This window comes from Equus quagga, chromosome 2 (assembly GCF_021613505.1).
Source record: "Equus quagga isolate Etosha38 chromosome 2, UCLA_HA_Equagga_1.0, whole genome shotgun sequence".
Lineage (NCBI taxonomy): Eukaryota > Metazoa > Chordata > Mammalia > Perissodactyla > Equidae > Equus > Equus quagga.
Window position 1 is genome coordinate 81931233 of NC_060268.1, and position 24537 is coordinate 81955769.

General features: G+C 39.7%; 2 protein-coding genes across 6 annotated transcripts in view; both read left to right on the forward strand.

Annotated features, from left to right (window-relative positions):
* The window catches only part of LOC124236487 (protein FAM169B-like), an 84332-nt gene that overhangs the window by 47027 nt on the left and 12768 nt on the right, over window positions 1-24537 (forward strand). For 3 of the 5 annotated variants that reach the window (XM_046655506.1, XM_046655507.1, XM_046655510.1), the window contains exon 5: window positions 3037-3214. The exons of 1 other annotated variant lie outside the window; for it this stretch is intronic. In XM_046655506.1, the coding sequence (XP_046511462.1) occupies window positions 3037-3214 (178 nt within the window). The remainder of the gene's footprint in view (window positions 1-3036; window positions 3215-24537) is intronic. One more of the 5 variants, XM_046655509.1, reaches the window with a different exon arrangement.
* On the forward strand, window positions 10676-11266 carry LOC124236489 (SPRY domain-containing protein 7-like). Its single transcript, XM_046655513.1, has one exon. It carries the CDS (start codon window positions 10676-10678, stop codon window positions 11264-11266), a length of 591 nt encoding a protein of 196 aa, XP_046511469.1.

Here is a 24537-nt window from a genome sequence, read left to right on the forward strand (position 1 = left end):
TTATTCATCTTTTAATTGGAAGTTTGTGACAACAAACTTTGACCAACATCTCTCCTATCCCCCAGCCCCCAGCCCGTGGTAACCACCATTCTACTCTGTTTCTATGAGTTCAGCTTTTTTAGATTCTACTATGTGAGATCATACAGTATCTACCTTTCTCTGTCTGACTTATCTCATTTAGCGTAATGCCCTCAAGATCTATCCATGTTGTTGCAAACAGCAGGATATTTTCAGGTCTGGTTTTAATTGACTCAATAGATATTATTTTGAAAAGGATTTTCTTCCAGCAAATTAACGATGGGCTTGAGATTCAGCAAATGAGCGTGATATACCCAGTGGGGCTGCCTGGCACGCCCATTGGTGTTGCTGTCCCGGCCTGTTTGCCTTGGGCCGGGTGGTGTTTAGCGGTTCGGTGTTCTCAGTGCTAGGAAGAGTCTGATTTCCTCTTTAAATAATTTTTTCAGAACGAGAGTGGTCACTTCCTTCATGTACCAATTCTTCTAAGTTTAGATGAGGAAAACTCCCACATCTTCTGAAAATGTGGCCTATGTTGTAAACAGAAAGAAACTTGGATGCTATTGCCACTTAATGAACCATGTTGTCAACCCATCCTTCCCCAGCTGTGGATGGGGGCTAGTTCCCCTTTCTGTTTCTAGAACTTTGCAACTTGACTTCTTTTTTTTCTTTTAATTACATTTTGTTTCTTAGCCAGCTCTTCTTCACAAATTACCAAAAAAAGTGTTTTAAATGTTTTTTTCTGTTAACATAATTAGTGGTCCTAATTGAGGGATTAGACCTGGATCTTAGTTTTGTGTTTTCAGAAACCTTTCTAAGTCAGAGTCACATGTCACACATTTTTTTCCCCCAGTAATGAAATTGGACAAATTAAGTGCATTTTCTTTTTCTCCTTCTTCTCTTGCCAGGTTTTGATTGGATATTTCCCTTCTGCCAGATGCGATCTGCTTTTCTCTGCTGGCTTCCCTCTGAACCTTTTGGTTTTATAAGTTGAAAAATATAACCTCCCACATCACACCCATCAGGTTTTGTGACTAGCTAGTTATTCTTAAAGTCTGAGCTTGATTTGGCTGCCACTGTCAGAGATACAAAATTGGGGTGGCTTCTCAGAGTTAAGCTGGGGTGGTTTTCACAAATCTTTTTCTCATCTAAGATTTGGCTCCAGATGAAGGTGAAATATTTTACATTTTGGGCCAATTAATAAGTTTATTGGCACTGAACACTTTGTACTGTTTGCTAGGATGCTGCAAGCTGCCTTAATTTTATTATCAGGGCATTAGAAAATCACACAAATGTTCTAGAGACACCTAGGTAATCTTTTCCCTTGACCAGTGGAGGAAACTAAGGCACAAAGAGGTTGTGAGTTGCTGAAGACCTCCCAGCAAATCTAGGCCGAGAAGCCATGACTACAAATGGTGATGATGATGATAAAAATGTAAGGGTCAAGTATTAACTATAAAACCAAGTGTTAATATTTACATTAAACTTCCCTTTCCAAAAGTCTCAGTTCTAATGGATGAAGATGCAGCAGGGGACTGCTGGCTGGACTGGAGCAGGTGCCCTAATTTGGGACTCAGAAGCCTTGGCCTCTTGTTTCGAGCCTACCTGCCTCTGACGGAGCCCTCCTCCAGCTGTCGTAGGTTCTCTTTGGAACGAGGCAGGGAAATCAATAAATATAATCACTTCTCGTCTTTGAGTTTCAATTTCCTCACCTGTAAAGCAGGACCTCCTTGGCAGGTGGTGAGAATCCAATGGTGGCATGTGGGTGGAAGTCACAGCCCAGTTAATGGTTTTGCTGATTTTGTGGTGACAAACACTCACACACTTAGGCTGTCACATGACAGTATTGTCAGAGTAAAATCCAATGCAAGGATACTGTCACTTTGACAATAGCGGATTGATTTCATCTCAAGTGCCCCATTTTAGCGGTTTCTTAGGGCTGTTGGGAGGACTGCATTTAGGAGGATTCTGAGATGGTATCCAGGCTCAGCCACATGGAGTATGATTGATTAGCTATGTCTGCTATGGGCACAGGGGTGGGAGGCCTCCATTTATGCCCGTATCTGTCATCCGTGGACTATACAAATGCAGAGAATTTTTTTTTTTAAAGATTTTATTTTTTCCTTTTTCTCCCCAAAGCCCCCCGGTACATAGTTGTATATTCTTCGTTGTGGGTTCTTCTAGTTGTGGCATGTGGGATGCTGCCTCAGCGTGGTCTGATGAGCAGTGCCATGTCCGCGCCCAGGATTCGAACTAACGAAACACTGGGCCGCATGCTGTGGAGCGCGCGAACTTAACCACTTGGCCACGGGGCCAGCCCCAAAATGCAGAGAATTTTAACAGGCAGGGGCATGAAGTCATTTTGACTTGTTAAGGCTAAAGCTCTGGGTGGGCCTGACATTGACTGCAGCACAGTTTCTTCATTTTCCTGACTTTGCTCTGGGTGAGAGATGGTTCCACTTTTCAGCCTTTGAGTGGTGTGGGCTTCGAGTCCCAGTCATTCTCTGAGATTGGGACTCTAGTGTGTGCTCAGAATCTGTCACAAGCCATCAAAAATCACTTGCTTTTGGGGTAACAATTGATCTCCCCAATTTTTTACCCTTCTTTTGAGAGCCAAAATTCTGGGGCTGTTAAAAATGGCGAATCATTTATTTCTGGACACATTCAGCAAATCTGAAATGCTGGCCTTGCCCCCCCAGAGGTAACTTTCTGGTTCTTTGGCATGCAGTTTCTTGTTCTCTGTCAACTTCCGTTCTACATCTGTGGCCCTGGGGACCCAGGAGGCCCCTCTGGCACTGCCTGTCACTCCTGGAGGCTCATTGGTGTGAAAGGTCAGGGATGTGAAAATGTCTGTGAGAAACTATGATTCACGTTTTGGCTCTTGAGCACGAAACGAACCGTGTGACAGTAGAGCACACACCTGGCCTCGACGTGTGGGTCCGTTCCAAGCACAGAATTTATCATGTCTGATCTTCCTCTCTAGTCTCACTTGGTCGTTCCTTTTTTTTTTTTCCTTCAAAGGTTCAGTCATTTGGGGAAAGGATTGTGCTTTTCATTCTAAACGTCGTTATTTTTGGAAGATTGGAGAGAAATTTGGATGATGATGCCATGTTTTTTTTACCTCACTCTGTGAAGGAGCAAGCTAAAATTCTGTGGAGAGACGGAGCAGCTGTTGGATTTTACACAACCAAAATGAAAGGTGAGGGGCACACGGCGGTGTGGGGTCACCGCCATTTCAGGCCCTCTCCATGTGTGCCTGCCTTGGAGGACTGGCTTAGCACAGGCATTGCTTGGAGGGAATCTTCTGACAAAGGAAGTGTCACTAATTCAGCTGTCATGTAAAGACACACCAGGTATGGATTTCATTTTCACCACCTCTCTCGTTTTATTGGCAAACAGGGTGAAAAGCATGTCCCTTTGATTCCCAGGTGGTGCCATGTCCACCACCAAATACTTGTTGCAGTTGATGGTGTAAAATGACTTTGCAAGCACAATGCTTTTCATTTCTTTTCTTTCATGTTACCAATTAGCTGTCAGGAAAAATACCATTGCTAATAGCTGACAGGTGGTGCAAAAGCGCAATGGATGCCAAGATTTATAGACATTACCTCAGAAGAGAGAAAGGTCGGCCATGATAACCAGGTTACGTTAAAAGACTTATTTTTAGGGGCTGTAACGAGAAGCAAGCATGGAACAAGTACCATTTTGCCGAAGAAATTGGTCTCTTCTTTAAAGTTGCTTTCTTTAATAGTTTCTTTAATTTTTAAAGGCTGTCAACGTCTCCGACTCAGCTGGTCCCAGCTCCATCATTTGTTCTCATAAAGTTCTAAAGTTTAGCAAAAATAAAATTTCCCAGTAAACCGCCATGGATGGGCTATTTTCTGAGTTGTGTTTTTCTCGGAGGATGAAGAGGCTCGTTCTGGTTTTGAGCTGTGTTCACACTATGTGTATGCTCCACCTGTCCAGGGTGGAGTAAATCTGCATTTCTCCCTTTTGTCCCTCTCAGTGTGATAAGACCAGTTTCCCATGCCAGCTACTCCTTTGGTTAATTATTTGTCAAGTTCAGTCATAGAGGCCTAAGCGCCGTGTCTTTTGGCTCCTTTGGTCGTGATAGCCATTTGCCCTTTGGTTTTGATGTTCCATGTCACTTTTTTGAGCGGCCATGTTCTTTGGCCATTAATTTGAGATAGACCACGCTACCTGGAGAATAATGAAAATGGGAGGGATCCCTTTTGTGATTTTTCTTTCCTGAGAGACTTATTCATTGTCCTTTTCTACCAAATGGCTGGTCTTAAATCTGTAACAAAATCATTTGCGCCATGGACGTCCTACTAATAGTAACAAAAACTATTAACAGACACCAACGTGATGTGTGAGAACCACAGCTGTGGGGCAGAAAGAGCTTGACCTTGGTCTCACCTGGTCCTGCTGCTGCTCCATAGTCGGGGCTTTGTTCTGTGGGGTGAAGCAGAGGTTGGCTGTGGCTGCCTCATCCTTCCCAAGGCAGACCCAGAGCCTTGGAGTGGAAGGAGGACCTTCAGACGCTGAGCCTAGGCGGATCAGACTAGGTGCCTGGATTTCTGCCTCCTCTTGGTTTCCGCTGGATTCTATGAATTCAGTATCAAACCTGTAAAAATTAAAGAAAGAAAGAAAATAGATTATTCAGGTATATATTGCCAACTTTTAATTTCTTTTACTGAATATTTATGGATTAGCTTATTTTTGAAGAGACAAAATAAAAATATTTCCATGGAATAATTGTATTTATATCACCACCAGTGATATATGAGAGTTCCAGTTGCTCCACATCCTTGCCAATACTTGGTATCGTTAGTCTTTTGAAGTTTAGCCATTCTACGAGGTGGGAAGTAGTATGTAATTTTGTTTTTAATTTGCATTTCCCTAGTGACAAATGATATTGATCATATTTGTGTATGCTTTTTTGATAGCCATATATCTTCTTTGGTGAAGTGTTGATTCAAATATTTTTACTCATTTTTTGTTGGGTTGTTTGTTTTCTTATTATGGAGCTTTGAGAGTACTTTGTATGTTATAGATATCAGTTCTTTATCAGATATATATTTCGAAAACTTTAATTTTGCTATAATAATGTTTTTCAAAGAGCAGAAGTTTTAAGTTTTGGTGAAGTATAATTTATCAATTTACCAATTTTCGGTGTTATTCAGTTCAAAATATTTTTTCTTATTTACTTTGTCATTTTTATGGGTTCTTTAGAACTGACTTCTACATTTCCAGATATTTGGGGGCTATTGCAGCTGTTTTTTTTGTTGTTGGTTTCTTATTTAATTCTGTTACAGTAAGAGAATAGTCTGTTATATTTTAATATTTTGAAAATTATTGAGAGTTGTTTTATGGCCAAGAATATGGTCTCTCTTGGATGACATGCCATGTGGACTTGAAATGGTGTGTATATTCTGCAGGTATTGAGTTTAGTGTTCTGGATATTTCCGTTAGGATAAGGTGATTAATGGTGTTATTCAGATCTTCTACAATCTTACTAGTATTTTTGTCTAGTTCTATCAATTTCTGAGAGAAGTCTGTTGAAGTCTTTATCTATGATTGTGGATTCATCTTGTTTTCCTTTTAGTTCTGTCAGTTTTTACTTTATATGTTTTGAAGCTTTGTTATTAGTTGCCTCTGTATTTATGATTGTTATATCTATCTGATGTGCTGACCATTTTATCATTATGAGGTATCCCAGTTGTCTCCAGTAATGTTTCTTGTTATGAAGTATATTTGTCTAATATTGATACAGCCACTTCTTATGCTTACTGTTTGCATGGAATATATTCTTTGTAGCTTTTTACTTTTAGTCTGTTTATGTCTTTATATTTAAAGTGTGTGTTTTGTTGACAGCATACAATTGGGTCTTGGATTTTAAATCTAGTCTTGAAAACCTGTGTCTTTTGATGGAAGTGTGAGACCATTTACATTTAATTATTGGTATGGTTGTACTTAGGTCTTCTCTTTTGCAATTTGTTTTGTCTTTTGGTCTTTGTTCCTCTGTTCCTCCTTTCCTGTCTTCTTTTGTTTTAATTAGATATTTTTTAGTATTCCATTTTAATTTCTCTATTGGTTTTCTAGTTCTATATTTTTACCTTTTTTTAAGTTGTTGCTCTAGGGATCACATGCATCTTAAGCTTATCCCAATTTACTTAGAGTTAATATTGAATTACTTAAGGTAAAATATAGAAACCTTGCAACAGTGTATTTTTATTTACATAGTGATATTGTTATATGTTGGATCTGTTCGTTATAAACCTATCAGTACTGATTTATAATTTTTAATTTAAGTAGTCATGTCTTTTAAAGATATTAAAAAAAGAAATGAAAAAATACATAGTTTTAAAATATTCACTCACATATTTGCCATGAAGAATTTTTTTGTATTGGTCCCAGTTGCCATTCAGTGTCATTTCTCCTCCAGGCTAAAGTACTTTATTTAGCATTTCTTGTATTGGGGTTCTGCTGGCAACAAATTCTCTCAGTTTTGTTTACTGAAAATGCCTTTATTTCATTTCGTGTTCACATTTGAAGAATAGTTTAGCTGGATATAGAATTATTAGTAATATTTTTCTTTCCTTCGGCATTTTGCATATGTTCTTCTGGTATCTTCTGACTTTCATAGTTTCTGATGAGAAGTCAGAAATAATTTATTGTTGTTCCCTCATACATAACATGTCATTTTTCTCTGAATGCTCTCAAGATTTTCTCTTTAACTTTAGCTTTTTTGCAGTTTGATTGTGATGTGTCTAGGAGTGATTTTATGTTTGGTTATTTTGGGGTTTTTTGAGCTTTTGGAATCTTCAAATTAATGTTTTCTACCAAATTTGGGAAGTTTTGGCTATTATTTCTTTAAATTTTTTAAGCTACTTTCTCTTTTGTTTTTCTGGGATTCCAATTACATGTATGTTGGGGTGCTTCATACTGTCTTACAAGTCTCTGAAGTTTTGTTCGTTTTTCTTTAAACAGTTTTCTCTTTTCTTTGAATAATTTCTATTAATCTATATTCAAGTTTATCTGCCATCTTCAATCTGTTGTTGAGCCCATTTAAAAACTTCATTTATTGTACTTTTCAGCTCTAGAATTTCTTTTATGTATAGTGTCCATTTCTCTGTTGAGATTCTCCGTTTACTCTTTGAGCACATATTTCCTTTTAACTTTTTGAATTATTTAATCCTTGAACATATTTGTAAAGCTGTTTGGACATCTTTGTCTGCAAAATTCAACATGTGGGCCTATTTAAAATCAGTTATATTGACTGCCCTTTTTTCTTGAGTGTGGATCACACTTTCCTGTTTCTTGCGTATTTGGTAATTTTTGATTGAAAACTAGACATTGCAGATATATTGTAGCAACACTTTTTTTATGTTTATTTTTTTCTGAGGATTTTGGATTTTTGATCTAGTAGGCATTTAACTTGCTTGGATCCAAATTTCAAATTTTGTTTCCTTCGCAATATGCAGTTGCTGACATCTTGTGTATGACTTCCCATGGCTGTCTCTTTAGCTTGACTCTGTAGAGGTCTTCCCTTTGCCTGAAAAATTGGTGGTCAGACAAAGATTTGGTCATGGGTGTTGCTTACCCTCTCTGTGGTTACCTTGCTTTTGCTGGTTTTGGGCTCTGTACTCTCACCCTTCAAACCCATTTGGCTTCAGCTTCTGCCAGTTGAGCTGGCCACGTTGAAGAATGTCCTTGGTTAAGGAAGGCATCACACTCACAGATCTGCTCTCGTGTAGTTCCATCTGTCAAGAGTGGATATGTTTCTGGTCTCTGACTTCTTTTTGTTGAGTCTCCTTCACTCCTGTGTAGATTGTTTATAAGCCACGGATTTGGGCAGTTGCTCTGAATTTGGGTTTTATTCATTCTGTGGTTCTCGTATGGCTGGGACTTCCCATTTAAGTTCCCAGCTGCTGTTCTACTCCTAAAATCTGATCTCTGACACCTTTAGCTGGTAAAGCTGTGGTTTTTCCCACCAGTATTTTCTGTAGCCTTGGGGGTTGAGTTATACCCTATGGCCCATAAGCTGCAAACTCACAGGCTTTACCTATTCCAGTTGCAATTTTCTGAAATTAAATTTTCCTCTGGCTTCTATATGCTTTTGAATTCCTTATGGTATATGTAAGTGATTTCTTAAATTTATTTTAAAAATAGTTATTATATGTGGGACTTTGCCTGACCCCTTCATTTTACCATCATTATCTGATGCAGACTCTGTTCAGGTATGAATGATAACATTTTGTTCCTTGCCTTCCCATCTCTTTCCATAAGTTCTTGAGAGAAGGATTTATTTTGATGAATTAAAAGTGGTTGATATTAGAACCAACCCTGATGGCCTAGTCGTCAAAGTTTGGCACACTCCACTTCAGTGGCCCAAGTTCAGTTCCCAGGTGTGGAACACACCACTCATCTGTCAGTAGCCATGCTGTGGTGGTGGCTCACGTAGAAGAACTAGAAGGACTTACGACTAGAATATACAACTATGTACTGGGGCTTTGGGGAAGGGAAAAAAAACGTTTGATATTAGCAGCATGCAGGTAAATTAAAATAGTTTAGATAGCAAATACATGTATTTTATAATGTTTTATTATTTTACATGTATGATTCATGAAAAATCACTATGAATGCATCTGGTTTAATTGACTACAGGAGGAGTTCATAGTTCAGAAGTTCGGAACAGTTAATGATGTTTCTTCAGTGCCGGTTCTGTCCTTGGTGCTTGTCACAGTGTTAGGTAGTAGTGTTGTCTTGATGTATAGGATGTGGCTGCAGCACATGGCATGCTTCTCAGCTTGCAGCAGTACAATTCCTCTCATTAGATTAGATCCACATGATTCAGAATATCTGAATATTTGTTCAGAATATCTGAATATATCAGAATATTGGGCTACACTGAAGTTTATAATTTCATTTTGTGGGGAAAAGAAAATGTACAGATCCATTGCATAAATAGGATCGCAGGGGCCAGGTTTTACGTGTTTAAGAGTATACATTGTTTCTAAGCACATTCTTAGCACATTTGTTTGTGTGTGTGTGACTTTAAGTATTATTTAAAAAAATTATCAGATGATAAAATTTATCCTTTTTGATTTTACAGTTCTATGCATTTTGACCCATGTGTAGATTCATATAACTACCCCACAGTGAAAATACAGACTAGTTCCATCATCCCAAAAAACTCCTTCGTGTTATCCCTGATCATCCCCCCCCTCACCCCGCCATAACCCCTGGCAACCTCTGATCTGTTCTCCATCATTATCCTTTTGCCTTTTCTAGAGTATCATGTAATGGGATCATACAGTGTATAGCCTTTTGAGACTTTTTTTGCTGAGCATAATGCCTTTGAGATTCGTCCAGTTCAATGTGTCTATCAGTAGTTTGTGCCTCTTTATTGCTGAGGAGCACATTCAGTTTGCAGACAAGTGGGTACTTTAGTACAGAATGAATGAGATCTTTTCAGGTACACCTCTCTTTGGGAACATTTTGTTAATAGGCTGGTTTGAGTTTCTCCTTTTGTGTGATGGTTCTGTAATTGCCTTTCATACAAAATATTGACTCTTTAATCATTTCACTAATTCATGCTGAAATTCTCTCTAGATAATCAAAATTAGTGAGGTTTTACTTTAACTTTTGTTCCCAAAACAGTTGACGAGACTATTGGCATTCAAGGGAAGAAAATACTGGGTTGGCAAGTGGGGAGTTGGCCAATTTAAGGCAGAGCTAATACGTATTTTGCTTATGTGTAAAAATGTAAAAAGAGCAACTTTATGTTTCAGATTCCTGAAAACCCAACACTAATACAAATCCAAAACAAGAGCACATGAAAACACTTGAAGGTAATAAATTAGGTGATTTGCGGTCCAGACAAGCATGTGAGCTGCGAGAGGTAGTGATGCTTTGAAGTGGCCTCAGCTGCCCTGCCGTCTCCAGGGCCTCCTGTTCTCCCCTCCCCCAGACTCCCAGTGCCAGAGGCGCCTCCTGCCCTGTTGTTTCATCAAGCTGGGGCTCCTCATGCCATCTTGTGGACTTGAGCAGAAACATAGGCAGCAAAAGGTGGAGTGGCAAGAGTGTGGCATTGGGTCAGGTTCCAACTCCACCGCCTGATAAGAAAGGGATTGCTGTTACAAGGAATAGAAGTCCCCTCAAGGACTTGCAAGATGGAGTATTGGAAGGGTGCAGGGGAAGTTCAGGGAGTGCAGCCTGGCTGCTTATGCTGAGAAAAGTACCCAGCAGCTGCTCCATTCTCATCTTTGCAAATAGCTTCCTTTAGTCACCTCTGTTTCCTATTTCCTCATAACCTTGACTTTAGTTTGCCATGATGTCTGCCTGGCTGCTAACTATACCTGCCTTAACGGGCAAGGACCTACTATAGTCCTAGTTTCACTTCATTCAGTTTCTCTTGAAAGAATCAGCTTGGTCCAGCTGGGCTGTGGATTGGTTTCTTGTGGATCATGGGGCCACCTTTAGCTCAGTTGTCATTGGACAGGTGGGCTGGCTTTCCTGCCTCAGAAATGACCATCTAGTCTTACTCTTTAACTGAGGCTGTGGTGGGGGCGATTTTAAAGAACTTGGGTGCGGGGCGGTGTTGCTGTGGTCTAGGGGCGGCAGGCTGCAGTGACGCATCAGTGGTCCCTGCGTGATGGCTGCCTCGGGGTTCTGCTGCCTGCGGTGCTGTAGAGATGCTGGGACGGGCCACATCCCTCTGAAGGAGATGCCGGCCATGCAGCTGGATACGCAGCACATGGGAGCAGATGTTGTCATTGTGAAAAATGGGAGAAGAATATGTGGAACAGGAGGTTGTTTAGCCAGTGTGCCTTTACATCAAAACAAAAGCTACTTTGAATTCAAAATCCAGTCCACAGGAATCTGGGGTATTGGCGTTGCAACTCACAAAGTTAACTTGAATCAGATTCCTCTTGGCCGAGATGTGCACAGTCTGGTGATGAGAAATGATGGGGCCCTGTACCACAACAACGAGGAGAAAAATAGGCTGCCAGCAAACAGCCTTCCACAGGAGGGAGGCGTAGTGGGTATTACATATGACCAGGTAGAATTAAATGTGTATTTGAATGGAAAAAACATGCCTTGTCCAGCATCAGGCATACGAGGGACAATGTATCCAGTTGTTTATGTTGATGACAGTGCAATTTTGGATTGCCAGTTCAGTGAATTTTATCATATTCCTCCGCCTGGTTTTGAAAAAATATCATTTGAACAGCAAATCTTCTGAAGATATTTGTCTTTGAAACTTCTATTTCTGCACTGTTAAAAGTGTTTACCATTTAATAAAGCTTCACCTGACCTATAGATGAAAATATATTCTTAAAAATACGCTTGTTAATGTTGTTTAAGGAGCCATTGTATTCAATATTGTTGACAAAAATAATCCATAACCAATCTGTAAATGAAAATTTGGGTGAGTTTATTCTGAGCTGAAATCTGAGGACCATGGCCCAGGGCCTTTGGGAAGAAGGGGCACCAAAGAAGTGAGGTGTACAGAGTGGTTATATACCCCCAAAGAGGGTGCTTTACATATGATTGAAATGTCCCTCCCACAATAGTCACAAGATTGCCCTGTGGGCACAGCGCTTGATGGACACAGCAGGTAGTGGGTCTGCTATCTTGGTGGGCGTAGCAGGAGGCAAGTCTATTGTCTCGAGCTGGGCGGTCACAGGTGAGCGCAGCAATCAGTTTCTAGCCTAAGGAAAGATGCTTAATCCTTAAGGAGACGCCAACGTTGGGAGGGGGAGGGAGGTTGCACCTTTATCTCAAGGGCCTTTGCTCTTGCCCTAGGGAATCTCTAAAGCAGATATACAATGCATGCTCAACGGCCTCGGTCAGGCCCTTTTGGAAAGACAAGGTCAGGCCGAATTAGGTTTATACCACATGGCTTCCTCATATTCTCCAATATATCCTATTGCTTGCCATTTTTATTTGTCAATATACAGCCCAGAAATTGTGATTTAAAATACTTATGTTTTGTGTTATGAAATCAGCATTTTGGGCAGTTATTTAATTCTTATTTAAATAATATAACTATGGGTTTGATTAACAATATTAAGTGGAAATACGTATGTCGGTATTTAAAAGAGAATCTTTCTTAAGATAAAATATTTTTTTGGATAGAGATGTAGAGTTGGGTGGGCTTTTTGTCATTCTTAAGTTTAAACCCCATTAACTATATTAAGCCTGCAGTTCAATAATTTTGTGTCTCAGTGTCCTTTTTTATATAAAGTAAAACAAAGTGACAGAAATTTATATTATTGTCAGCTCAGTTTTTGGCGATTTATTTACTATAAAATGTACCATTAAACTTTACATTGCTTCTTTTGCTAGTATGTCATTGCTTTTGATTCGCTTTGTGAAAGAAGATAGGCGTTTTAGTAGTTGTCAGAGCATTGTGTTGAGGACCATCATACTGTGTCACTTCGATCCCGGAGCGGGCAGTGGTTGCCTGGTGACGCAGTGGACACGGGCAGATGTGCAGAGTGGCACGATGCTTTAAACTTCAATGTAAATGAGATTATTCTTTTAAGGAATGAAATGTGTGTTTTGCTGTAAGGAATAATAAAATAGTAGTAATTAAGGAGTATTCGGTACTATAGTAAACACCTGTTTTTCCTGTTTTGTTAATAATGCAGTAAATTCACTTCAGCCCTGACTATTTCAGAAGTTCAGAGATCAGTGATCCTCTCCATGACCCTGAGCCTTTGCCGAGTTTTCGGTAAGAATCACTGTCCTTGAGTTAACACCCTGCTAGCCTGAACTAATCACTGTACACATCTTTGGTACAGTCCCCTTTTCAAATGAGCCTGCCACGGCTGCGTATGTGTCACGCAACAAGGAGCAGTAGGTTGTACTACGAAAACATGGCCTTAGAATGGAAGGACACCTGTAGTTTTGCTGTCTAATCCCATTCTCTCCTCAGGCAAGTTCCTCGGTCTCTCTGAGCCCAGGTTCCCTGTTTATAAAAGGGATAATCATGCTTGCTCAATAAGATTCTGTAACTAGTTAAATAACATAATATATGTAAAACACCTTAATCATCACGGGCGCTTAATAAATGTGTATTCCTAATTGACGCTAAAGCAGTGATTTTCAACATCAGCATCACCTGGAACTCGTTAGAAATAGTCGTTCTCAGGCCCACCCCAGACACACTGAATAGAAACCGCTGGGGATGGTGCCCAGGAGATGTGGTTGCACAAGCACTGCAGGTGATTCTGATAACAGGCTAACGTTGGAGGACCGCTGATCAGGAGAGAATTCTTGGAGAATGATTGCCTACTATCAATTTCCTAAGGATTTAAGACAGACTGTTTTTGACCCATGGAAAAGAGAATCCTGCACACTTTTTATTTATTGTTTATTTGGTAGACAAAAATGTGACAGTGTGCTTTGAAAACGTACGGATACTTGTGTAACATTTATTTACATAAAACTCAAATGTTACTTCTGAAGTTATATAGAATTGAACTACCTGTATATTATACTTGCATTTTTGTCTGACTTTCTGTCCTAGTAATTTTAATTCATAAAGAGCATACTTGGGAAAGCAAATTAAAATGACTGTTTGCTGTCTTTATAAAATAAAGAAGGAAAGAAAGAACTTGGGCTGGGCAGACATGCTATAGTAATCCATGCAAGAATCCTGTTTATAAAGTCTTGGCCTGAGCTGGAACACTTTTGGTTGAGACCACCAGGCAGCTCGTCATTGCTGCACAGTGGATAATGCATCGTGGGTGGAGTGCTCCAGCAGACACAGTTTGTGCTGCTCACTTATCGTGGGCTCTGCCCCAGACCTGCTGCATCAGAAACTCTGGTGGTGGAGTGGGCCCCAGCAGTCTGTGGTTTAACAAGGCTTCCAGGTGAGTCTCCTGTACTCTAATGTTGGAGAACCACTCATCTAAGGCGTGCATTCTTGGGGATGGGGGCGGGGTGTTGCCCCCAACGACAAACATTCATTCTTGGAGGGCAAAAAAAAAAAAATCTTTGATATTACAATGGTTTGTGGCTCTCCAAAGCTCAACCCTACCCAACAAGTTTGTTCCTTAGTATTTAATTTGGGAGGGATGATTATTAGGACAAAATGTCTAAAAAGGCTCCTTCAATTGGCGATAATGACAAAACATTTGCAAAACACTGATCTAGGGTGGGATACTTAGAAGTGGAACTCCTGGCTGGACCAGAAGCACGAACTCAGCGTCCGTAGGTGACGTGCAGCTGTTTTCCGAAATGGCTGTGCACACTCACCAGCAGAAGCAGAGAATTTTTGTTGCTCCACATCTTTGCCAACACTTGGTATTGCCCAGCCTTTTCATGGTTGCAGATCTGTTTTCTATGAAATAATATCTCATTTTAAAGCCTATTTTCTAATCGTTGCTAGTATATAGAAATGCCATCTGTTATATATTAATCTCGTGTCTGTTAACCTTGCTAAATACTCCTATTAGTTCTATAATCCGTTGGTAGTTCCTTTTGCTTTTTAATTTTTTTAATGTTCTATGCCGTAGGGACTGAATTATGTGCAGGGTCGAGCCCAGTGCTGTAATCTATGAATGAGGTGAATTACTGATGCAGATTTTCTTATGTTCAATCACCTAGGATAAATCCAATTAGGCCAAAGCTATTTCCTGTAAGCAAATAAGTTTTTCTTCAATACTGTAAAAATAAGTTTTATGACATCTTATAAATAAATTCTTGTTATAATAGTAAAAGATACAGAAAGGAATTAAGTTTTTAGAAGGAAGAACAATATCGCTAGAGCTTATCTGCAAATGTATCTAGTTTTGGGGTGGTTCATGTTAATGTATTATTTTCAGTTGATTTTGAGAAAAGATAATTATTACAAATAGATATTATACACACTTAGTCCTACTTGTGGAGAGTGATGTTTTTCTGGAGAAGATATTGGAAGCTATGGCCGTTACCTTTTTTCGTAAATAGAAAGTTTTACTGGAACACAGCCACACCCATTCATGTTGTCCATGGCTGATTTTGCGCTATAGCTGCTGAGGGGAGCGGTCACCCCCAAAGCCTAAAGTAGTTTCCCTCTGGCCTTTGCAGAAAACGTTTGCCAGCCCTGTTCTAGAGAATATAATTTAAATGTCTCATACCTTTTAAAAAATTATTTTATCTAGATTGGCATTAGCAATGCTCCTTGGTGGGCAGAATTTAGGAACACCCAGACCATTTACTCGTATCTTAATAGATGCTCCAGTGCCCAGGTTCCGAGGGAGCCTGGCTCTAACCTCGTGAAGCAGGCTTACAACAGACTTATAGTATGCTTGTAAAAAAACATAGTGCTAACAGTTAGCAAAAGTGAATGCTTTTAGCTATCTCTCTTTTAGCTTTCCATGGGTTAGGAGTATCCCAAATATCTTTATAGTCTGAACTTAATCTCTCGGACTAGCAACTGTGGCCACTTGACCTGAATTCTGATTTTTAGAGCAGTTATTTAAAAAATGCTCCGCAGAGCCACTGACAGCTGCTGTCAGCATATTGTCTTTTGGGATTAGCAGGACAAACCTGGACAGGCGCTTCACAGCCCCACAAATGCAACTTTGCAAAAGGAAATGCACCAAGACCTCGTCGACTTTGGCTGGGCCCTTGGTTCTTTTATGCTCTGTGGACCCACACCATAACTTTCTTGGTGCCCAGATCTCCATTCTCCAAAACAGCTAGATTGTGGAAATATGCTGTGGCATTTGTCTTGCCACTTGCCTTTTCTTTCTTCTTCCTTGCGACAGATCTCTTTTTTTGGAGCAGGTACGATCTCTTCCATTACTTTCTGGCTGTCTGCTGCTGTCATTTCCCCATAGTGCACCATCTGTGAATTCTGTCTTTGGTCCGAGAATTCACTCATATCTTCATGAAGTAACCTTCTTTGTCTTTCTTTTTGCTCTGTTGGAGTGCACACTGAGGGAGAGCCTGGTGGCATCCCATTGTTTACTCAGTGGTGGGCTTTGTCCTGTTCTCAGAGGTTCCTTCTTCAGGTCCTCCCAGGCTGAGGAAGGTCAAGGGCTCCTATGGGAGGTGTCGGTCCGTGCCCCGCATCCTGGTTTCATCATAGATGCCTTATTGATCGTGTGTAACTCCTCCCAAACAGCTAGCACAGTGAGCAGAGAAACCAGCCCCTTACAGTGACTTGAATTAACTTTAGATACCCTATTGAATTCAGTTTGTTAATACTGGTTTAAGTTTTTTGTCGTATGTTCATGAATTACTGTTACTTACCTATTTTTCCTATCCTTGGCTATTTTTTATGTTTTTCCTTAAAAAGTTATGCTATACTCATAGACCAGGTTGGAGAATACAGGCATACCTCATTTTATTGTGCTTTGCAGATACTGTGGTTTTTACAGTTTGAAGGTTGGTGCAACCCTGCATCAAGCAAGTCCATTGACGCCATTTTTCCAACAGCATTTGCTCACTTCGTGTCTGTGTGTCATATTTTGATAACTCTTGCAATGTTTAAAACTTTTTCATTATTATTATATTCATTATGATGATCTGTGATCAGTGATCTTTGATGTTACTATAATTGTTTTGGGGCACTACTAACTGTGCCCATATGAGATGGCGAACTTAATTGATAAATGTTGTGTGTGTTCTGACTGCTCCATCAACCAGCTGTTCCCCCATCTCTCTCCCTCCCCTTGGGCCTCCCTATTCCCTGAGACACAACGATATTGAAATTATGTCAATAACCCTACGGTGGCCTCTAAGTGTTAAGTGAAAGGAAGAGTCGCATGTCTCTCACTTTAAATCAAAAGCTAGAAGTGATTAAGCTTAGTGAGGAGGGCATGGTGAAAGCTGAGACAGGCTGAAAGCTAGACCTCTTGTGCCAGTTAGCCAAGCTGTGCATGCAAAGGCAAAGTTCTTGAAGGAAATTAAAAGTGCCACTCCAGTGAACACACAAATGATAAGAAAGCGAAACAGTCTTGTTGCTGATATGGAGAAGTTTTTGTGGTCTGGATAGAAGATCACACCAGCCACAACATTCCTTTAAGCCAAAGCCTGATGGAGAGCAAGGCCCTAACTCTCTCCAATTCTATGAAGGCTGAGAGAGGGGAGGAAGCTGCAGAAGAAAAGTTTGGAGCCAGCACAGGTTGGCTGATGAGGTTTAAGGAAGGAAGCCGTCTCCGTAACAAAAATGCCAGGTGAAGCAGCAAGTGCTGATGTAGAAGCTGCAGCAAGTTCTCCAGAAGGTCTAGTGAAGATAATTTGTGAAGGTGGTTACATTAAACAACAAATTTCACTGTAAACGAAACAGGCTTATAGTGGAAGAAGATGCCGTCTAGGACTTTCATAGCTAGAGAAGAGAAGTCACTGCCTGGCTTCAAAGCCTCAAAGGACAGGCTGACCCTCTTATTAGGGGCTAATGCAGCTGGTGACTTTCAGTTGAAGCCAATGCTCATTTACCATTCTGAAAATTATAGGGTGCTTAAGAGTTATGCTAGCTCTCTATCTGTGCTCTATAAATGGAATAACAAAGCCTGGATGACAGCACATCTGTTTACAACATGGTTTACTGAATGTGTTAAGCCCACTGTTGAGACCTACTGCTCACAAGAAAATTCCTTTCAAAATATTTCTGCTCATTGACAATGCTCCTGGTCATCCGAGAGCTCTGATGGAGATATACAATGAGATTAATGTTGTTTTCATGTCTGCTAACACAACATCCATTCTGCAGCCCATGGATCAAGGAATAAATTTGACTTCCAAGTCTTATTATTCAAGAAATACATTTCATAAGGCTGTAGCTACCAAAGTGATTCCTCTGATGGATCTGGGCAAAGCAAACTGAAAACCTTCTGGAAAGGATTCACTATTCTAGATGCCATTAAGAACATATGTGATTCATGGGAAGATGTCAAATATCAGCGTTAACAGGACTTTGGAAGAAGCTGATTCCAACCCTCGTGGGTAATTTTGAGGGGTTCAAGATTTCAGTAGAGGAAATAACTGCAGATGTGGTGGAAATAGCAAGAGAAATAGAATTAGAAGTGGAGCCTGAAGATGTGACTGAAATGCTGCCATCTTATCATGAAACTTTAATGTGAGGAATTGCTTCTTATGGATGGGCAAAGAAAGTAGTTTCTTGAGATGGAATCTATTCCTGGCTGGTAGAGATGCTATGAAGATTGTTGAAATGACAACAAAGGGTTTAGAATATCATGTAAACTTTGTTGATGAAGCAGCGGCAGGGGTTGAGAAGACTGACTGCAGTTTTGAAAGAAGTTCTACTGTGGGTAAAATGCTAGCAAACAGCCTCACAAGCTACAGAGAAATTGTTCATGAAAGGAAGAGTCAATGGATGCGGCAAACTTCATTGTTGTCTTATTTTAAGAAATTGACACAGCCACCCAACCTTCAGCAACCACCACCCCGATGAGTCAGCAGCCATCAAAATTGAGGCAAGACCCTCCATCAGCAAAAAGATTATGACTCACCGAAGGCTTAGGTGTTTTAGCAATAAAGTATTTTTAATTAAGGTATGTACGTTGTTTTTTTTTTAGATATAATGCTATTGCACAGTTAGTAGACTACAGTATAGTGTAAGCCTAAATTTTATATGCATTGGGAAACCAAAAAATTTGTGTGGCTTGCTTAAGTGCAGTGGTCTGGAACTGAACCCGCATTACCTTCAAGGTGTGCCCATATTCTCTCTTTTTCTGTTCTCTTGAAGGCTTTCCTTGGAATGTTGGTAGAACTTGCCTCTAAAGCCACGTGGGCCTGGTGTGTTCAGGATGGGAGGGTTTTAAACTACTGATTTCATGTTTTAATGCTCATAGAGGAGTTTAGTCTTTCTGTTTTTTCATGAGTCAGTTTTGGTGGGTTGTATTATCCTAGGAATGTGTCCTTTTCATCTGTTTTCAAATGTATTGCCATTAAGTTATTTATAGTATTCTCTTACCTTTTCAATTTTTGCTACATCTATAGTGACATCTCTATTTTAATTCCTAATATGCTTTATGTATTGTGTCTTCTTTCTTTCTTACTTTAGCAACTCTTGAATTTTGAAAAAATTCTTTATGTTGTACCTTTGTTTCCTATTTCATTAATTTCTATTCTTCTGTTCTCCTTCTCTGTGTTTTCTTTGGGCTTATTCTGTTCTTTTTTTAGTCTTTTAAATTCTGATGCTTGGCTTGTTAATGTTTAACCTTTCTTGTTTTCTGCTGTCAGCATTTATGGTTAAAATGGTCTCATGCTACTGCCAATTTGTCCAGTTCACTGTGCCATGGCCTCATGGGTGGAACATTCTCACCGCTTCGAGCTTTGATGTACTTTTTTTTTCACCCCCACTGTTTACTCTGAATTGTGGTTTCCATGGATCTATTCCCATGATCTCTTTTTCCAGGATTTATTATCCTCAGGTAACAAGGTCTTCCTGGATATTTAAATCTATCTGAGGGACAGCAACTTTATTCTGATTTTGGATAGTGCATATCTGGAATATGCCTTAATCTTCCAAGTGTCCTTAGGTATAGAGATAGTCTGTGGAGTCAGTGAAAGTAATTTTGTGAAGATGCCAGAAAGAAGAAGAAGGGGCACCCAGAGGTCTTGATTCTTGACTCAGTTCTGCCACCAGCTACCTTGGTACTGTGCGTTGGTCTAAGTGGGCTCTTGGGTCGACAGGCTCCCCATGAGCTCATGAGAGGCAGCCTTGGGCAGTTGTTACCAACAAAAGGGAGCCAAGCCCCATGTTCTTTGTGTTTTTAACCTTTCTTGACCCTGTCAGCTGCGCTGTCTGTAAAATAGGTAGAATTTTACAGGTGGGACGAGATCATTGCTAGGGTTCCTACTAACTAGTCCATGTTACGGGGCATGATTTCCTTGGACTTTGTGTTGTGGTTATGAGTGGAGAGTCCATTTGAGTGCAACCAGCTTATTGCCTCAGCCCCTTTTCCTAATTAGGTTGTTATATTCTTATTACAATTAATTAATATTCTTATTAAAAAGTCAGTTCTTTGGCTTTGGGAATTGATGTTACAAGACAGGTTTTAATCGACCACCCTGAAGGTGTGATTAGCATTTAGAAAAGGCTGGTGAAGTGCTTTTGTTTCTTCTCCTTGCCCCTCAGGTTTTATTTTGAAATAATTTTAGATTTACAGAAGAGTTGCAAAAATAGTGCAGAGAGTTCCTATTATATACGTTTTACTCACCTTCCCCTTGTGTTTACATCTTAGATACCACGATACAGTGATCAAAAGTGAGAAATTAACATTGGTTAATTTTCCAGCAATGTCCTTCTTCTCTGGTTCTCTGGTAGGATCTGATCCAGGGTTCAGGGCTCTTTAGTCTCCTCTTCCAATCTGTGACCATTTCTTGGTTTTCTTTGTCTTTCATGATCTGGACGTTTTTGAAGAGTGGTGGTCAGGAGATTTGTGGAATATCCCTTATTGTGGGTTTGTCTGATGTTTTTCATGATTAAACTGGGCTTACGGGTTTGAGGGAAGTGACATGCCCTTCTCACAGGGTCACATCATACGTGGAGTTCATGGTATCAACATTACTGTTGGGAATGTTCACCATCATCACTCAAGGGGATGTCTGCCACGTCCCTCCGCTGTAAAGTTACTGTTTTTCCCTTTTCATGCTTGATTTTATCTTTTTAATACAATTCATTTTATCTTTTTAAAATTGGTTTTATTGAAGTATAATTTTATGTCCCATAAATGTTGCCAGTTGTAAGTGTCCCATTCAATGATTTTTAGTAAATTTAGAGAGTTGAGTAACCATAACCACAATCCAGTTTTGGGATCTTTCCATCACTCTAAACAGTTGCCTGTTTGCTGTCAGTCTCTGTTCCCTCCCAGCTCTAGGCAACCACTAGTCTGCTCTCGGTCTCTATCACTTTGCCCTTCTGGACTTTTCATGTAAACGGAATGATACAATACATGGTATTTGCATGTGGCTTCTTTTACTGAGCTGGGTGTTTTTGAGGTTCATCCAAATGGTAGCGATTTTAGCATTTCATTTCTTTTCCTTGCTGAGTAGTGTTCCATGGTATGAATGTACCACATTTTGTTTATGCATTTGCCAGCATGCTTTCCAGTTTTTGGCTATCATGAATAATGCTGCTATAAGCATTCACATCCATGTCTTTGTATGGACATAGGTTTTCATTTCTCTTGAGTGGGTTCCCAGGAGCAGAGTTGCTGGCTCATTTGGTAAGCATATGTTTAACTTTTTAAGAAACTGCCAAATTATTTGACAAAGTGGCTGTCCCATTATGCATTCCCATCAGCAATATATGAGGGTTTCAATTTCTCCACATTCTGTCAACACTTACTTTTGCTGGTCTTTTTTTTGATTGTAGCCATTCTGGTAGGTCAAAAGTAGCATTTCATTGTGCTTTTAACTCGGCTATCTTTTCACTGATTATTAACCATTTGTGTGTCTTCTTTGGAGAAATGTCTGTTCGGATTATCTGTCCTTTTTTAATTGGTTGTTTGATTTCATTTTATTGAATTGTAAGAGTTCTTTATATATTCTGGGTGTGTCTTTTATCAAAAATGTGATTTGAAAACATTTTTTACAGTCTTTGGCTTGTCTCTTCATTTTCAATTTTGATCAAGTCAGATTTGTCAATTGATTGTGCTTTTGTTCTTGAACCTAAGGACTCTTTGCCTAACCCAAGATTGTGAAGATTTTCTTCTGTGTTTTCTCCTCAAATCTTTATAGTTGTAACTCTCACATTTGTGTCTGGATCCATCTTGAATTAATTTTTGTATATGATGTTAGGTAGGAGTCCAACTTCATTTAAGAAAATACCTAATACATTAAAAAAATTAATAGACTTTATTTTTTAGAGGAGTATTAGGTTTACAGAAATATTGAGCAGAAAGTACAGAGTCCCCAAATCCCCCTCCCCCTACACAGACACACAATTTCATGTCTTATTAACATATCACTTTAGTGTGGTACGTTTGTTACAATTCATAAAGCAGTATTGATACAGATCTTGGTAGGCTAGGGCCGCCAGAACGAAATACCACAGCCTGGGTGGCTTAAACAGCAGAAGTTAGTTCTCTCAGTTCTGGAGCCTGGAAGTCCAGGATCAAGGTGTTGGCAGGTTTGCTTTCTTCTGAGGCCTCTCTCCTTGGCTTGCAGGTGGCTGTCTTCTCCCTGTGTCCTCACATAGTCTTTCTTTGTGTGTGTGCACCCTGGTGTCTCTCTGTGTGTCCAGATTTCTTCTTCTTCTTCTTACAAGGACACCAGTCAGATTGGATTGAGGCCACCCTAACAGCCCCCTTTTAACTTCATCACCTGTTTAAATGCTCTATCTCCAAATACAGTCATGTTCTCAGGTACTGGGGCTTTGGGCTTCAACGTACGAATTTTGGGAAGATAGAATTCAGTCCATAAAAATACGTTATTATTAACTAAAGCCCATAGTTTACATTAGGGTTCGTTCTTTTTATTTACATTCTGTGGGTTTTGACCAATGTATAATGACATGTATTGACCATTATGGCATCATATAGAATAGCTTCACCCCCTAAAAATCCCCCATGCTCCCCCTGTTCATCCCTCCCTCACCACTACCTTTTGGCAACCACTATCTTTTTACTGCCTCCGTAGTTTTGCCTTTTCCGGAATGTCATATAGTTGAAATCGTATGTATGTAGGCTTTTCAGATTGGCTTCTTTTACTTAGTAAGATACCCTTAAGCTTTCTCTATGTCGTTTTGTGGCTTGATAGCTCATTTCATTTTAGCACTGAATAATATTCCATTATCTGGATATACCATATTTATTCATTCATCTATTGAAGGACGTCTTGGTTGCTTCCATGTTTTGGCAATTATGAATACAGCTGCTGTAAACATTTGTGTGCAGGTTTTTGTGTGGGCATAAGTTTTCAACTCCTTTAGGTAAGCATCAAGGAGCGTGATTGCTGGATCATACGGTTAGAGTATGTTTGGTTTTGTAAGAAAGAAACGGTCTTCCAGAGTGGCTGTACTATTTTGCATTCCCACCAGCAGTGATTGCGTTCCTGTGGTTTCACATCCTCATCGGCATTAGATATTGTCCACATTTTGGATCTTTGCCATTCTAATACTGGTATCTTATTGTTATTTTAATTTGCAATTTCTTACTGACATATGATGTTGAGTGTCTTTTGATATGCTTATTTGCTGTCTTCTTTGGTAGGTGTCCATATCTTTTGCCTATTTTTTAATCCAGTTGTTTGTTTTCTTATTGTTGAGTTTTAGGAGTTCTTTGTATGTTTTGGTAATAGTCCTTTGTCAGACGTGTCTTTTGCAAGTATTTTTTCTCAGTTTGTGGCTTGTCTTCTCATTCTTTTGACAGTGTCTTTCACAGAGCAGAAAATTTTAATTTTAATGAAATTCAGCTCATAAGTTTTTTTCTTTGCATCATGCGTTTGTGTGTAAAAACTTATCAGCAAACCCAAGGTCATCTAGACTTTCTCCTACGTTATCTTCTAGGAGTTTCATAGGCTTGCATTTTATATTTATGTCTGCGATCCATTGTGAGTTAATTTTTGGGAAGAGTGTAAGGTCTGTCTAGATTCATCTTTTTGTATGTGGATGTCCACTTGTCCAGCATCACTTGTTGAAAAGACCATCCTTTCTCCACTCACTTTGCTTTTCTCCTTTCTCAAAGCTCAGTTGACTCTATTTGTGTGGGTCTATTTCTGGGCTCTCTGTTCTATTCTGGCTTTTTTTTTTTGTTTTCTGCTTATGAATGTCCAAACATCCCACCACTGTTTATGGAAAAGACTGTCCTTTCCCCTTTGAATTGCCTTCGCACTTGTATTGAAGTTCGAAGCATAAGAATGCATTTCTGGACTCTCAGTTCTGTTCTGTTGACTTTTATGCCTGTCCTTGCCTCAGTGTCACATTGTCTTGATTACCTTGATTTTATAAGAAGCTTTGAAGCTGGGTGGTATAAAACCTCCAACTTTGCTCTGCTTTTCCAAGACTGTTTGCTTATTGTACAGACTTTGCATTTCATGTAAGTTTCCACTTACATGAATTTTCACAAAAAAGTCTGCCGGGATTTTGATAGGGCTGGGCTTGAACTTACAGATCATTTGGGGAGGAACTGCCACCTTAACAGTACTGTCTTCCAGTCCATGCACATGGAATTTCTCTTCGTTTATTTGGATCTTCTTTAATTCCCCTGAACAATGTTTTATAGTTTTCAGTACAAGGCTTGTGTTTATTTTGTTAAATATATTCTCAGGTATTTACTTCTTTTTAATGCTATTGTGAATGGAATTGCATCTTTATTTAATTTTAAACATTCTTAGCTTTGGAAGACTTCGCCATTTGGAGAACGTTGTTCTCAATGTCTATAAAAGTTGGAAGTTATATGATTCCTACCAAGGTGGTGCTGTCATTTCCGGCACATGTGGGTGAAATCCACATACTTTGCAGTTACCATCTCAAGTGAGTTGTTGTTGCTTGTTGGCCATAGCTTAATTTTTTCTGGCACAAAACCAGCTCTTTCTTTAGCTCAGCAT